A 14,070-nucleotide genomic window follows, 5' to 3' on the forward strand; every position below is an offset into this window, starting at 1 on the left:
TCTTGCCTCCCAGCACCAGGCCGTTCGGCAGTTCCCCTCACTTACAATAAAAAAGGACAATCAGCCCGCAGACAATGTCACAGAAACACTTTGTAAAAGTGCTGGCTCAACATCCCAGGCAAATCACCGTGGTGTGGACAGACGGTGCCCCAACTTGGAGAGGAGGTAAGAGCCTTCCTAGCACATTCTTTGAGGCAGCCGCTTGTCACAGCTTCTCAGTGAACTCTGGTGTGAATGGTGCTTACAAAGCAGGGATGGGGGGCAGGACATTGGCCACAAGGATTGGCTGCATGGGTATCACACTGCCCCCTCCCCCTCATCAACTCTCTCTACAAAGGGGCAAGGGTTACAGGTAAACCTAGTGCAGGAGGGCCACTCCCATTGCCCAGACAACGTCATTCTTAAAAAGGAAATCAAGGGACATGGAACCAGTGTCCTGTTGAAATACTTCCCCTTGGCGAGACAGGCAGCAACGCTCGAAAGGAAACTTCTCTTACCGGACTGTGATTTCCTGAGGATACCACACTCTAGATGTGCCCAGTGACTCAAAAAAAAAAAAAAAAAAAATGAATTTGCAGTTTGTAGTTGTATTTGTTTTTATTCTTGTAACACAAACAGGGAGAGAGGAGGCAAAGGGGCAGGGCCCAGCAATGTCCCAGGAACAGCTTCTGTGGCATACGTTCATACGTATTTGTTTTCAAAAGGCAATCCTGAGGTCCGTGTTTCAGGAAACTCCCAAGGCTGTCAATCTCAGTGCAAACAGCTTAAAATAAAAACCTCCGGTCTGTTCACCACACGAGGATCCAACTCAAAATGCAAAACAAGCCTGTTTGGAAAGTGCCCGCCCTTAAAACAAGAGCGAGGGCTTTAAAGACACATTAAACACAGACTCTTCCAGGAATCAAGTCAGCTTGGAGACTTCAGAAAACCAAAAACACTGAATAACATATCCAACTGTAGAACTGCTGGCTTAAAAAAAGGGGGGGGGGTACTTTATGTAAAAAGGATCACAAAATGACAGGTGGGGAGGGGGGCTCTTCCCCAACACCTGCTTCTCTTTGTTCTGAACACACTTGTGACCTGGAGAGTAGAAACACAGCCTCAGGGAGCGGGACCAGATGCTCAGTGGCGGCTCAGTCTCTCGGGGACGGACGGAGGGTCGGCTCACTGTTTGCCCGCCTGTCGGCCCGGCTTCTTTTCCGGCTGACCTCTGCCTGTGCCTGGGATCCCACCTCGGCCCCGGCCACCAAACACACCTGTGAGACAGAGGAGGGGGCTGCAGCAGAGCCGGGTTTGGAGGCCCAGCTGAGAACGTGGGGGTGGTGCTCCAGAAAGTTCTCAGTGTTGACAAGGGACAAGACCAGCTCCCAAGGGGTATGAGGGATGCCAGGGAGGACAGAGGTCAGCTCTAAGTCACACTGGAGCTTGGGCAAGGCTTCCTGGGAGAGGGCCTGGGGCCAGGGTAGGGGGCAGTCATTAGAAGGATAGAGCCAGATGGTTTCCAGGAGGAGGGGAGCAAGACCCAGAATAGGGGCAGGACTCAGCCCAGGGGGCCGGCTACAGGCCCCCAACTCTTGAGGACCCAGGTTTCCCTCTTTCTCCAGCACTGTTCACATCCCTGGCCCAGGAGAGAAACAACTGGGAGATTCTGTGTGTCCGGCCAAGGGGTGGGGACAGGGGAGCTCCCTGCCCTCTAACCTCTGCCAGCCAGTGATGGAGCTGTGCTTCTAAGATATTTTACATGGAGCCCAAGGTAGGAGCTGTGTGGGAGGCTGAGTAATCAGGGCTAGAACACGCCCCTGCCCAGGGAGGTCCCGGAAGGACCACAGTGGCATGGGGCACAGAAAGGCACACACAGTCCCCCTTCCACCACAAACACGCAGTGGGCCTTGTCGGAATGGAGGCCCATTCCTGCAGGGGCTACCTGACCTCACCTCCCCCAGGGCAAGACCGGCTTTGCCAAGGGCAGCTCTGCCACAGGGTGAGATTTCCACCTGCTACCAAGGGCCCCATGGTCTCTCTTCAGAGTGGCCTAAGCTAATCACTCCTCCCTCCCTCCCTGCTCCTCTGGGCATCTCACTTAGCAGTGGTGGCCTCAGCACAAAGAGCCTGGCCCTCAGGTATGGAAAAGGCCCTGCTCACCCCTAGGCCTTGGCAATGTCCCCACCTGGAGTGCCCTCCAGACCTCCTCCCTCTGGCTCATTCCTGTCATGTGAGCCTCAGCTCAGGGCCGGCTCTTGTATCCTTTCTGGCCCTGCCTGTGAGCCCCCGGCGGGGGGAGCCAGGGCCTGGCACACGGAAGGCCCCTCCAGATGGAAGAGACAAAGCCGGGGCCCCCCAAGAGGAGCGGGGTGTGTGGGGGGGGAGGGAGGGAGGGTCTGCAGATGGCCTCTAGGCTCAGGACCCAGCTGACTGCACAACAAATTGAAGTTTATGCCAGATTTATAATTTTGGTGGCTGGAGGTGGGGGTGGGTAGGATGAGGGGAGTCTATTAGAAAGGAATGAACTCGGCCTTGTGAAAAGGAGTGACAGCAGGGAAGGGGCTCGTGCCAGGCCCTGAGCTGGGATCCCCGCCAGCAGCCTTGGTGAGGCGGGGACCACCAGACTCTCTCTGCAGAGGGGAAACGAGCCAGGGAGGTGGCACACCAAGCCCAGAACACCTGCCGGGAGACACAGGTGGGCATCAGACGAGGGCTCAAGCCCCAGGTCTGCACGGGCACTGCATTAGTCTGCTGGGCTGGAGCCAGGCTTCCGGAGCCCCGAGGACTGCTGCTGGGCAGAAGGGCCCAGGGGGGTGGGGGAGCCAGCACGGCCCGCCAGGGCTATACCAGGCTTCCTGGGTTGGGGCTATACCAGGCTTCCTGGGTTAGGGCTATACCAGGCTTCCTGGGTTAGGGCTATACCAGGCTTCCTGGGTTGGGGCTATGGGGCCGGGGCAGGCAGCAAAGAGCAGCCTCGGCAGCCCCGGAGGAACCCTGTGAGTCATAACCCCCAGCTCTATGGAGGGGGCTCAGAGCCAGGCCTGTGGCACCATGACGGCACCACCCAAGAATGTCAACACTGGGACGGGATGGCTGCCACGTGCTGCAGTCACCCTTCAGCTTGGGCAAGGCCTGGGCAGATGCTGCGGCCTAGCCTACTGGGGGCGGGGGGGTGGGGGGAGGGAGAGAAGGGCCTACCTCGCCCGGCACCCCCCATGCCTCGGCCCTTCTGCTGCTTCTGCTGCTGCAGGCCGCCGCGGCCACGGCCCTTAGCCACCACCTCCTCCTTGACCATGTCGATGATCTCATCGGGGATACGCAGGTACTTGATGGTGCTGCCACGGATGTAGCACTCGGGCATCCGCCAAAACTTGTCCCCATCCTGGGCGAGAGAGGGGTGAGTCTCAGATTGGGGGGGGGTCCTTGCAACGTGGGTGCTGAGGGCAATGGCGTGTCTGTCCCCTCGTGCTCCTGTTCCCACCTGGGCCACCGTCCTAGCCCGCCTGCACCTGGCCTCACCCCTGCAAAGTTCAGTCCCAGACTTGACACGGGGGGTGGGGGGAGCTTCCTTCCAGCGGACTCTCTCCAGACTCTGGGTCCCCCTTTACCCAGGAAGGGGCAGGGAAACACATAAGCTAGCTTCCTCACCCTCAGCTTTGTTTCCTGCAGCCCAAAGCCCAGAGAAGGCTAGGGACCTTCGCACCAGGCACTGCCACACAGCCTGGCCACAGCCCAGCTCGCCCAGCCTTTTGGAACCTACCTTCTGGAACCCTCTCTATGTGCCCTGACTCATTCATTCATCCACTTATCTCCTGACAGGCTCTGAGGTGGGTGTGGGACACAAATAAGTGGGATAGAGACTCTGTGAAGAGGGCGGGAGGTGGGTGGGGAAGCAAGCCTGGGGCTGGCCAGGGGCAGCGACCAATGGTGCCAGTTTTCAGGGGAGCTAATTAAGGCCAGAGAGATTAGGAGGCTTGCAAAGTCACAGATTCCAGAGCAATGCCAACCCTGCAGGTCCTAGGACATCAACTGCCTCCCCCCACCCCCCACTCCCATGTACCCTGTGACCAGCACAAGGCCTTCCTCCACAGCCCCTCCTGCTGCCCTTGGGCAGGAGCCCGGGGCTTCTTCCTTCAGATTAGTTCTCCAGCCCCACCCCTGGTGCCCTGAGCCAGAAGTCTTGGCAGCCCTCTCCTCTCCCCACATCCCTAGAAATCAGACCAAGACACTGTCCTGCTTAGAACCCAATCAGGGCCCCCTTGGCCCAAGGACAAGGTCCAAACTCCTCAGTGTGGCTCCCAAGGGCCTGACATCCAGCCCCACCCTGGCTGCCCTCACTCAGCTCTCGATGACGTGCCTTCCAGATGGAAATTTCTGGAACACACACAGTGGGCTTCTTGCCCCCAGCACTTTGCATATGCTGTTCCCACTTTTCTGTGTCTGGCTAACTCTGACCCCCAACAGGCCTTGCTCCCAGCCTCCCTGAAAGGCCCACTCCTCATGCATGACACTCGTCAGCAGTGCCTGGGTCTGGCTGGTCTGGGCCAGCGGAGACACTCAATAGGACAAAGGGAAAGTTCAAAGGCCAACTCTTCCCAGGAATGTGCACAAGCCCCCAACCCACACAGGAACCTCATGAGGTCTCGGGGCACTCCTTTCCCAGGAAGGGCAGGCAAGGGGCCAAGTCTGTGGGGATGCAAAGTTACAGCCTGACAGAAACTGAATGATTCCATGGAAGCACAGTGCTGGGGCTGGCTGCTCAGGGCTCGGCTCTCCCTTAGCCAAGGACAGGCTGGGCCCAGCACACTCCCTACAGGAACCAGAGCTTACTCTGCATTCCATGGCAAGAGTGAGCAGCCTGAGCTAACCACTTTCCAACCAACCCTGGCTCTCCAGTGCTTTCTCAGCTTCTGGGGTGTGTGCGTCCTGCCCAGGCTGCCTGCTGCCCAAGGGAGGAGCTGCGAGCACCTGTTTACAGGTGAGGAGGCTGGACAGCCCAAGTGACACTGAACCTCACAGCAGCCTCTCCTTCCAACCAGCAGGTCACAGAGGGAGACTACCCAGGAGGAGCTACGTGTCCAGTCTCCGTTGGCTACGGAGGTCGGCTGACCTTGCTCTGTGAACCGGTGGTTGCTTCCAGGTCCCAGAGGTGGACACAGACCTACTGGCCACGCGCTCGGCTGTGCACTGTGGCAATGGCTGCTACAGCCACACTGGAGCTGCTTGGACCCCTGCCACCACAAGTGCGGCCTGAAAACCAGGAGGAAGTTTCTAGTGGAAGCCGTCCCACAATGTACCATCACAAGAAACGGGGCACAGAGCCACACAGGTGAGGGGAGACAGTCACCCTTACCAGTCTGCCTGTTGGGATGGGAACCATCCAGGGGGACGGACCAGGCGTAAGACGGGCTGCCTAGGGCTCTGCTGTACTCTGGTATGGCAAGGCTCAGGGGCACCTGCCCATGGGCTCAAGACAGCCCCATCCTGGCTGGGCCCCCCCACACCTTCCTCCCCTGTAACATAGGGTGCTACTGTCAACAGGGGGATGGAGACTGGAATCAAGGCAGAAGGCAAGCCCTAGCCGACCCCAGCACAGGTTCACAGGAGGGAGCCCTGCCTTCACCACGGTCACCATCCTCATTGCTCTGTGGCTCATCCTGAGGGCTGGGAAGGCCTGTGACCCTAGAGAACTGTCCCCCAGCCCTGGCCCACCCAGTGGTGCTCCTGGCCCTGCACTTCCTGGTTTCAGGCCTCAGGAGATAAACAAGTCTCCTGCTCCACAGGGCCACAGGGCCACCCTCGCCCCCTGGTGGCCTGGATATCCCATGGCCACACCACTCTGGCCTGCTTGGCCGGTGATGTCCACAGCCAGGACCAAAGGCAGCAGAGGCTGACAAGGAAGGTCAGGCCTGTTTTGTACACTTGGGATCTGTAGCCAGAAGTGCCCCCCAAGCCTAAGTCCTTCTTGTTTAGGATTGGCACGAGCCACAGGGGATGGGGCAGCATCCCCATTAGGTGCAAAGTCCAGGGTACTAGCGGGCGCGCAGCCCCACCCTTCTGCCCCCTCCACACCCCTCCCAGTCCCTCAAGCCCCGCCCCTAAGTCCCACCCCTTCCATAAGCCTCACCCTGGTAGGATGACCTGGCTGAGCTATGCCCCTCCCTACTCCTCCCACAAGGGCAGGGAGGGGCTTTCACTCCACTGAGGATGCCGAGGCTCCTTAAGCCCCAGGTGCATGTTGGGAACTTGGCGGCCATGCTGCCCCCAGGCAGTGGGCACAGACTCGGGCGCAGGGCACTCACCCTGGATGTACAGATCACCTCTCGAAGGTTAATGTTCATCCAGTTATCACAGCTCACCAGGTGCCCATTGTATGTCTCCCCATTTTTGAGTTCCACCAACTGGAAGAGAAATGGCCCCAAGTCAGCCATAGGCCCCAAGGGAAGGGCAGCCCTACCCCTAAGAGCTGGGTGACTACCGCCTGGGCCTCATTCAGACATGGGACCTCGTGGGACCCGGTGGCCACAGCACATGGTGCCTAGTACTGCCCCACCCCCCGCCCCCAGTGGCCCATCCTACAGGCGACATGTTCTGCATCCTCTGTACATTTTGCTGGGCATTGTAGTCTTCCATGATGAAACTGGGTTTTGTTTGTGCAAACAAACAAAAAGCAAAAAAAACCACCAAAAAATCCTCTACAAATCTTTCAAGGAAAGAGCGAGGTTAGGGTAACAGTGGCTGCTGACTCAGAACAGCCAGGAGGGCACATCTCCGTTGGTTCAGGCAGGTGCCCCGGGGCAGGTGTTCTTTGACAGCATGTGTGTGAGCTTTGGTGGTCTGAAAACACCTTTTCAGTCCAACAATTACTCATCTATTTTAATGTGCTCTGGGAAAACAAGCAGGTAGCCCATCACTCTGAAGATAAGTGGAGACTTAAAAAAAGAATCGACTCAGGTATTTGACCAAGAGAAATAAAGACAAACATCCAGGCAAAAATGTGTGCACAGGGGCGCCAGGGTGCCTCACTCGGTTAAGCGTCTGCCTTGGGCTCAGGTCATGATCCCAGGATCCAGGGATCGAGCCCCATGTTGGGCTCCCTGCTTAGCAGGGAGTCTTCTCCCTTTCCCTCTGCCCCTCCCCCCGCTTGTGCATGCTCTCTCTCAAATAAATGAAAAATAAAATTAAAAAAAAATGTGTGCACAAATGTTCATTGCAACCAAAATATTCACTAACAGACAAGAAGTAGAAACAACCCAAATGTCCATCATCAGCAGACAAGTGGATACACAAAATGCGGTATGTCCGTACAACGTGCTATCACATGGCCAGGGCCATCAGGAATGAAGCCCCGACATGCTACAGGTTGGCTGAACCTCAAAAAACATCATGCAGAGTTGAAGAAGCCAGACACAAAAGGCCACACAGCATATGATCCCATTTACAGGAAATGTTTAGGACAGGCAAATCCATAGAGACAAAAAGCAGATTAACAGTTGCCAAGGACTGAGGAAAGGCGATGGGGACTGCTAATGGGGTTTCCTTCTGGGGTGATGGAATGTTCTGGAACTACACTGAGGTGGTAGTTTACAACGCTGTGAATGTACTAAATACCCGAGTTGTATGTGTTAAAAGGCTGAACTGTAAAGGCGCCTGACTGGCTCAGTCAGAAGCGCGTGCAACTCTTGATCTCAGGATTGTGAATTCAAGCCCCATGTTGGGTGTAGAGATTACTTAAATAAAAGAATAAGAACTTCAAAAGAAAAAAAAAAGGTTGAACTGTATGGTTTGTGAATTATATATCGGAATAAAAAAGAGAAAGAGAACAGAACATAGTGACACACTGTATCATGAAGGGCAAAAGTCGTTTAGGGAATAACGTGTGTTATGTGGTCCTATCTGTGTTTTTCTGTTTTTTGTTTTTTTAAGGTTTTTTATTTCTTTTTTTTTATTTTTAAAATGTTTTATTTATTTATTCATGAGAGTCAGAGAGAGAGAGAGAGGCAGAGGCAGAGGGAGAAGCAGGCTCCCCACCTAGCAGGGAGCCCGATGCGGGACTCGATCCCAGGACCCTGGGATCATGACCTGAGCCGAAGGCAGACGCTTAACCATCTGAGTCACCCAGGCGCCCCTAAGGTTTTTTATTTCTTTATTTGACAGAGAGAGAGCACAAGCAGGGGGAACAGCAGGCAGAGGGAGAGGGAGAAGCAGGCTCTGCTGAGCAAGGAGCCCGATGTGGGGCTCGATCCCAGGACCCTGGGATCATGACCTGAGCCAAAGGCAGATGCTTAACGGACTGAGCCACCCAGGCGCCCCAATCCCATCTGTGTTTTTAAAAAATCACATTCGTGTTTCTACACATATGTTAAGCCTGGATGTGCAAGGTGCCTGGCTGGCTCAGTCGGTGGAGCATGCAACTCTTGATCTTCACTCTGTGAGTTCAAGCCCCATGTTGGGCATGGACCTTACTTAAAAAAAAAAAAAAAAAAAAAGAAGTTGTCTGAACCAGCATGTATCAAAGATATCGTTAATTTGTTGGCAAGAGTAATGAAGAGGAGTTTCTAGTTTCTAAGGACCTCTAGTGTTTGACATTTTTAATAAGCATGTATTACTTTTATAAGCAGCAGAACTAAGAGCAGGTCCTGACATGCATAGGAGGGAGAAGAGAATAAGCTGCTGTCTTGTGGGCAGGGCGGAAGCCGGTCTGGCTGGAGGCACCTCACCCTTTGCCCAGTGTCCCTGTCCCTGTTCTGAGGCTGGTTCCCGCTGAAAACTTGCTGCCCTTGACAGGCATGTACTCACCATGGGATGATTCTGAGCCGTCTTCAGCAGCGACAGGGGAAGCTGGAAGGCAAACAAAGACACATAACTTGTCTGATCAGCACTGAGGGGCCCCGGCCCTTGGGCAGGGCTGGGACTCCAATCTCACAAATCTGCCAGCTCATCACTGCGCTGGGGGTGCAGGAACACATGGCCCTGACCCCCGACAGAAAATGTGTGCTCCTAACTCTGCCCAACCCCAGGACACATACCTGCCTCCCACTTTAGGAAATAAAGCCTGGAATACTCCCCCACACCCAATCTCAGAGGCAGCAGTCATCTGGTCTTGGTGCTGACCATTCTGGGCCTTTCTTTACAACTCATGTTGCCTATATTCACACCTTTGACAGGAAAGGGCCTAGCCTTCCATGCTTATCACGAGGGCCAGAGCACAAGGATCCTTCTGCAGCTTGCCTTTTTTGCTCAACTGATGTTTCTCTCATTCAGAGCGCCTGGGTGGCTCAGTTGGTTAAGCGTCTGACTTCGGCTCAGGTGGTGATCACAGAGTCTTGGGACTGAGCCCTGTGTCAGGCCCTGTGCTCAGTGGGGAGTCTGCTTGTCCCTCTCCCATTGCCCCTCCCTCCCCACGCATGCACGGGCCCTCGCTCTCTCATATAAATAGAATCTTTTTTTTTTTTAAATAGATGCAGCTTTCTTTTTCATCCTCATATACAGTTGTCGTCACACCCACTTTACAGATGGGGATACTGAGGCTTAAGAGACTGAGGGACTGGGGTGCCTGGGTGACTCAGTTGTTAAGCGTCTGCCTTTGGCTCAGGTCATGATCCTGGGGCCCTGGGATTGAGCCCCACATTGGGCTCCCTCCTCCATGGGAAGTCTGCTTCTCCCTCTCCCACTCCCCCTGCTTGTGTTCCTTCTCTCGCTTTGTCTCTGTCAAATAAATAAAATCTTAAAAAAAAAGAGAGAGACTGAGGGACTTGCCTGCCACTATAAAGCTAGTAAGAGATAGAGCCTGGCTTGACCCCATCCGCTGGAAGTCAGCTCATGCTGAGCCCACGCCTCGAAGGGCAGCCCTGACTGGACCAAGAAGGATTCGGCCAGGCTGTTGGGTAGCAACCTCGATCTAAGGTGGCTACATCTAAACTGGGTTTTCAGTGAGAAAATTCACCAGGTAAGGCGAAAAACATTCCAGAAAAAAAAAATCTGTCGTTACTACAAGTAACAGCATATGAGAGATGCAATCTTTTAAAAAACTCACCCACATACAGTCAGCTTTCAAGATATTAAAAAATCAGCTCTTTTCATTTTGGGAACATAAATCACGACCCATACAACACTGGAGCCTGCTTCTCAGTCTCCAGGAGGGTGACTCAGGTGGCAGTGCTTGGGTCCAGGATCCAATGATAGCCCATCCAGCAAGGCCAAATGAAGGTTCTGGTCTAAGGGTCCCACATATGAGACACTCACTGCCTCAGGGAGGACGGGAGCTTCACTGCACCTTGCACTGGCTTTGGAATTCTGTCAGCCTGACCCCCAGAAGCTCGCTGCAGGGGAGTCTCGGCCTGCCCTCACACTCCCGATGCAGGCCAGCTGCTTCTCTAGGTGGGGGGGACTGGAGGCCAGAAATGGCCAACTCCCACAGGACGGCTCCTGTGGAAAGGCCTGAGGGGGATTCCCACAGCCCACAACCTTTCCTGAGAAGAGCCGCCTAGGGGAGGTCCAGTGGCGGCAGGAAGCCAGGCCCAAGCCCACTTCCTGCACTGGCTTCCTGGTAAAAAGGAAGAAGGGGCCACGTGGAGAAGGGGTGACTGCTCAGAGGAGGACAGGCAAGCAGGCTGGGGGGGCCCCGACCTAGCCAACCTGCGGCTCCTGCCCTCTCATTTGGAATTCATCTGTGCGATGGTACCCAGGGGTAGAGAGCCATGGGTCCGACTCACACACGGAGGCCATAAGCCTCAGTCGCCTTTTACTGTGGCGAAGCCTCAGGCTTTCCTGAGCAAGCCTGTTCTCTTGTGTCCAAGATGGGAATGTGGACCAGAGCGAAGACACACTCAGGTCTTCCTCCCAGATCGCCTGAGACGGGACAGAGCAAGGTTGGGCCTGGAAGGCGAGAATGAAGACGGATTCAGCACTGAGAGGCAGAGAGGTAAAGCCAAGGCCCCTCTAGACGAGGGACCAGTGGCCAGAGCAGGAGGGACCTTCCCAGGGACACCACGACAAGATCCTGAGACAGCCCATGAAAGTAAGCTGAAGCCTGTCAGCAGGGGCCCCACAGGAGTCCTTTTATGGTGTGCGCAGCTTCTGTGCCCATGCTGGCCTCTCTCCTGTCCCAGCTACTGGCGGCACAGCCCTGGAGAACCCAGAGCTTCCTTGGCTGTCACGGGCAGCGCACTATTCACAAAGCAGCTGAGAGGATGTCTAAGACACAGAAGTGACCAACACCTGCTCCCAACACTCCCCTAGGCATCTAACTCCCCCAACGAGTCACAAGGCCAAGCCCCCTCCAGCCGAAGTGGCCCAGTTTGTTTCTCACTAGCCACACCCAATCCTGCCGTCTGACCTTTGTTCCTGCAGTTTCTTCCGCCTGGGTTGTCCTTCCCCAGGCTGGTGGCTGCTCACATGTCACCTCTTACCTCGCTTGGCCAGGCCCTCATAATAACCTCATCTAGGGGTTGAGATTTCCACCTGGGCCACCCCCTGCTGCTTCCATTATAGGACACAGCCAGTCTCTAATTATCTTGTTTATTACATCTCCCTGGCCAGACTGGAAAACTCAGAGGGTGTGGACTTTGTCCAGTGCCGAACTCAGGGCCAGGGACTCGAGAGGGACTCGGTAAATATTTGCTGAACAAATACACAAGAAAATGCACACACCATCCAGGGAGGCACATGGCGTGGGTGGGATACCTGCCCCACCCCACAGATAAGAAAAGGAGAGGCCCAGGGGCGCCTGGGTGGCTCAGTCAGTTGAGCATTTGCCTTGGCTCAGGTTATGATCCCAGGGTCTTGGCATGGAGCCCCGCGTAGGACTCCTTGCTCAGTGGGGAGCCTGCTTCTCCCTCACCCTTTGCCTGCCACTGCCCCTGCTTGTGCTCTCTCTCTGTCAAATAAATACATAAAAAAAAAAAAAGGAGAGGCTCAGTTGGGTAGAGGTGGTATTGGGGACAGTCCTCCAAGGCTGCGTGGCCTGGAGCAGTGTCCACATCTTGCCATTTTCCAGACCCTCATCCCCAAACTGCTGGAGACAGAGCAGAGAGGAGGGGAAGATTCCCCGAGAACTTAAAAAACTTGGTTGGGAAGAAGTTCTTGAAGGTGCCAAGGGAGATGGGACGGGCTAGGACACTGTTCAGAAGACAGGGCCATCTGGAGTTGGGAAAGTCAAAAGCTTCAGGAAAGAGCATCCTTTCGTCTGGGCTTTTTCAGAATGTCTAGGATCTGGTTGTCAGGTCTAGACCAATCTAAGACTAGACCAGATGGCTTCCTGAGGCTCCCAATTCAGGAAGCTGTTATGGAGACCCCTCCCAAACACACACACCCTCAGACCCCTGCTTCCTGCCCCATCATGACCTTGGGGAACTGGGAGTCTGTCATGCCTTGTCCCTTCCTGGCATTCTTCAGGCTGAAAAAGAGTCTGTTCTTTGCACAAGTACTGTTCTAGGCTCTAGGAATATATCAGGGATAAAATAAAAGAGCCTGTTTCCAAGGAACTTAAGGGGGAAGGTAGCTTCCAGTTCTGCCCATCCCCCTCAGGCCAACTCTGCCCTCCAGCAGAGGAACCCACTACCTCTCTCATTTCCTGCACCAGCCAGCAGTATTTAGTACAAACCTCTACTAACCTTAAGCTCTGAGAAACATGCAATGACCCTGAGAGAGAGACTGGTGCTGATGGGCCAGACACTCTCCTAGGAGGCCTGGCTCTGAATTTCTGTATGGTCCTGTTTCCCTGTCTATCCATCTTCTTTTTTTTTTTTAAGGTAACCTCTAGGCCCGACGAGGGGCTTGAACTCACTACCCCCGAGATCAAGAGTCCCAGGCTCTCAGCCAGACGCACCTCCCTGTCTAAACATTGAAGGCAGGGGCACTCTCTCTGACCCAAATCCAGAACTTTCAGGATCTGAGAGCAGCATGGTCCTGGAGAGGCTTCCCGGCAGGGCCTCAATTTTCCTTCACCGAACTGGAAGGATACAGTTAAGTCCACTCCTGGCTCAAAATGCTCCCTTCTCCAGAAACGACATCCAGTGTGATCCAGGGAGATGGCAAACCCGCTCTCTGGGTCTGCTTTTCCAGCCTTAAAATGAGAGACACAGATGACTGTGCTAACATTCTAAAGGCCCTTGCAAGTCCTGTAATTCTCAAAACCGGTTTAATTTGAGAACTCAGATCGGCCCTCTGTCGCTCCACTTTTCCAATATATGAAGTTAGACTGGGTCGGATGCACTCGGAGCCACTCCCCTGCCCGAATTCACTCTTCGGTATTCACCGGACCCTTTGGCGGTCCCCTCTCAGGCCTCAGTTTCCCCATCTGCAAGGTGGAAAGATTGCAGGTAGGCTGACACATTGATTACACGTTCGTCCAATTCTAAGTCCCCCGAGACTGACAGGCTGGATGCTCTGGGAAACCTCCCTGCCTTCTCCGGCCTGTGTCCCCGTCTGGGGCCGGGGGGGCAGAAACGAGGCCCTGACTGCATGCTAGCTCCGCGTCGCCCCTGCCTCAACGCCCGCCCCGAGGGCCCTCGGCGGCCGCGTTCCCCGCCTCCCGGAGAGACCTGCCACCGCCTTGCCCTCACCATGCTGTTGGCGGGGAGCAGGCTCGCCGACCACTTCCGCCGCCGCCGCCGCCGCCGCTCACGCGCCCGCCGGTAGCCGCCCTGCCGCGCGCCACTAGGCTGAAATGAAGTGGCAGCGACACGAGCCAGTCAGCGCACGGCTCGAGGTAAGAGCACCCAATCCGCGCGGTGTAGGGAGGGATCAGCTAGACACCACCGGCAAGGTTGGCTGTGTTTTTCACTGGAGGGTAAGAGAAAGGGCCGTAAAGTGTCGACGTGAGTGCTGAAAAAGGGGGCGGAGCCAGTGCAAGAGGCCTTGTGGGTAAAGGCGCATGCGCAGGTGAAATTCTCGCCGATCTCTTGGGCTCCACCCTGTGGGCAAAGCTGGATATTGCTACAATTTGCAAAGGAAGAAATTGAGGCGCCGTGGTTATTGGGTTGTGTCTAATGCCTCCCTTAGGGCTCCTACAGTTCGGATTCTCATTACTGTAGTCGATGCTTATCCAGGGCACGCCTTTTGGTAGGTTGGAATTCCGGCTGTGCC

General features: G+C 55.2%; 1 protein-coding gene across 4 annotated transcripts; it reads right to left on the reverse strand.

The window, feature by feature from the left end:
• Positions 1–578: 578 nt before the first annotated feature.
• On the reverse strand, positions 579–13,763 carry LSM4 (LSM4 homolog, U6 small nuclear RNA and mRNA degradation associated). 4 transcript variants are annotated; one of them, XM_027585548.2, is made up of 5 exons: positions 13,548–13,763; positions 8,782–8,823; positions 6,285–6,383; positions 3,181–3,364; positions 579–1,256 (listed from the first exon to the last, which is right to left on the reverse strand). In XM_027585548.2, the coding sequence occupies exons 1-5, from the start codon at positions 13,548–13,550 to the stop codon at positions 1,165–1,167; spliced, it is 420 nt and encodes a 139-aa protein (XP_027441349.1). In that variant the 5' UTR covers positions 13,551–13,763; the 3' UTR covers positions 579–1,164. The 4 variants fall into 4 exon arrangements, with proteins under 4 accessions (XP_027441349.1, XP_027441351.1, XP_027441350.1 ...); XM_027585550.2 differs by lacking the exon at positions 13,548–13,763 and adding an exon at positions 12,597–12,780; XM_027585549.2 differs by lacking the exon at positions 13,548–13,763 and adding an exon at positions 11,321–11,705.
• Between the last annotated feature and the right edge of the window lie 307 nt (positions 13,764–14,070).

The sequence above is a fragment of the Zalophus californianus genome, chromosome 1 (genome assembly GCF_009762305.2).
Source record: "Zalophus californianus isolate mZalCal1 chromosome 1, mZalCal1.pri.v2, whole genome shotgun sequence".
NCBI classification, from domain to species: Eukaryota; Metazoa; Chordata; class Mammalia; order Carnivora; family Otariidae; genus Zalophus; species Zalophus californianus.

Excerpts from the sequence above, each read along its gene's own strand:
- LSM4 (XM_027585548.2), bottom strand. Across the intron at positions 3,365-6,284 it reads AGGTGATCTGTACATCCAGG|GATGGGGACAAGTTTTGGCG; the intron begins GTGAGTGCCCTG and ends TCTCTCGCCCAG. Across the intron at positions 1,257-3,180 it reads CATGGGGGGTGCCGGGCGAG|GTGTGTTTGGTGGCCGGGGC; the intron begins GTAGGCCCTTCT and ends TCTGTCTCACAG.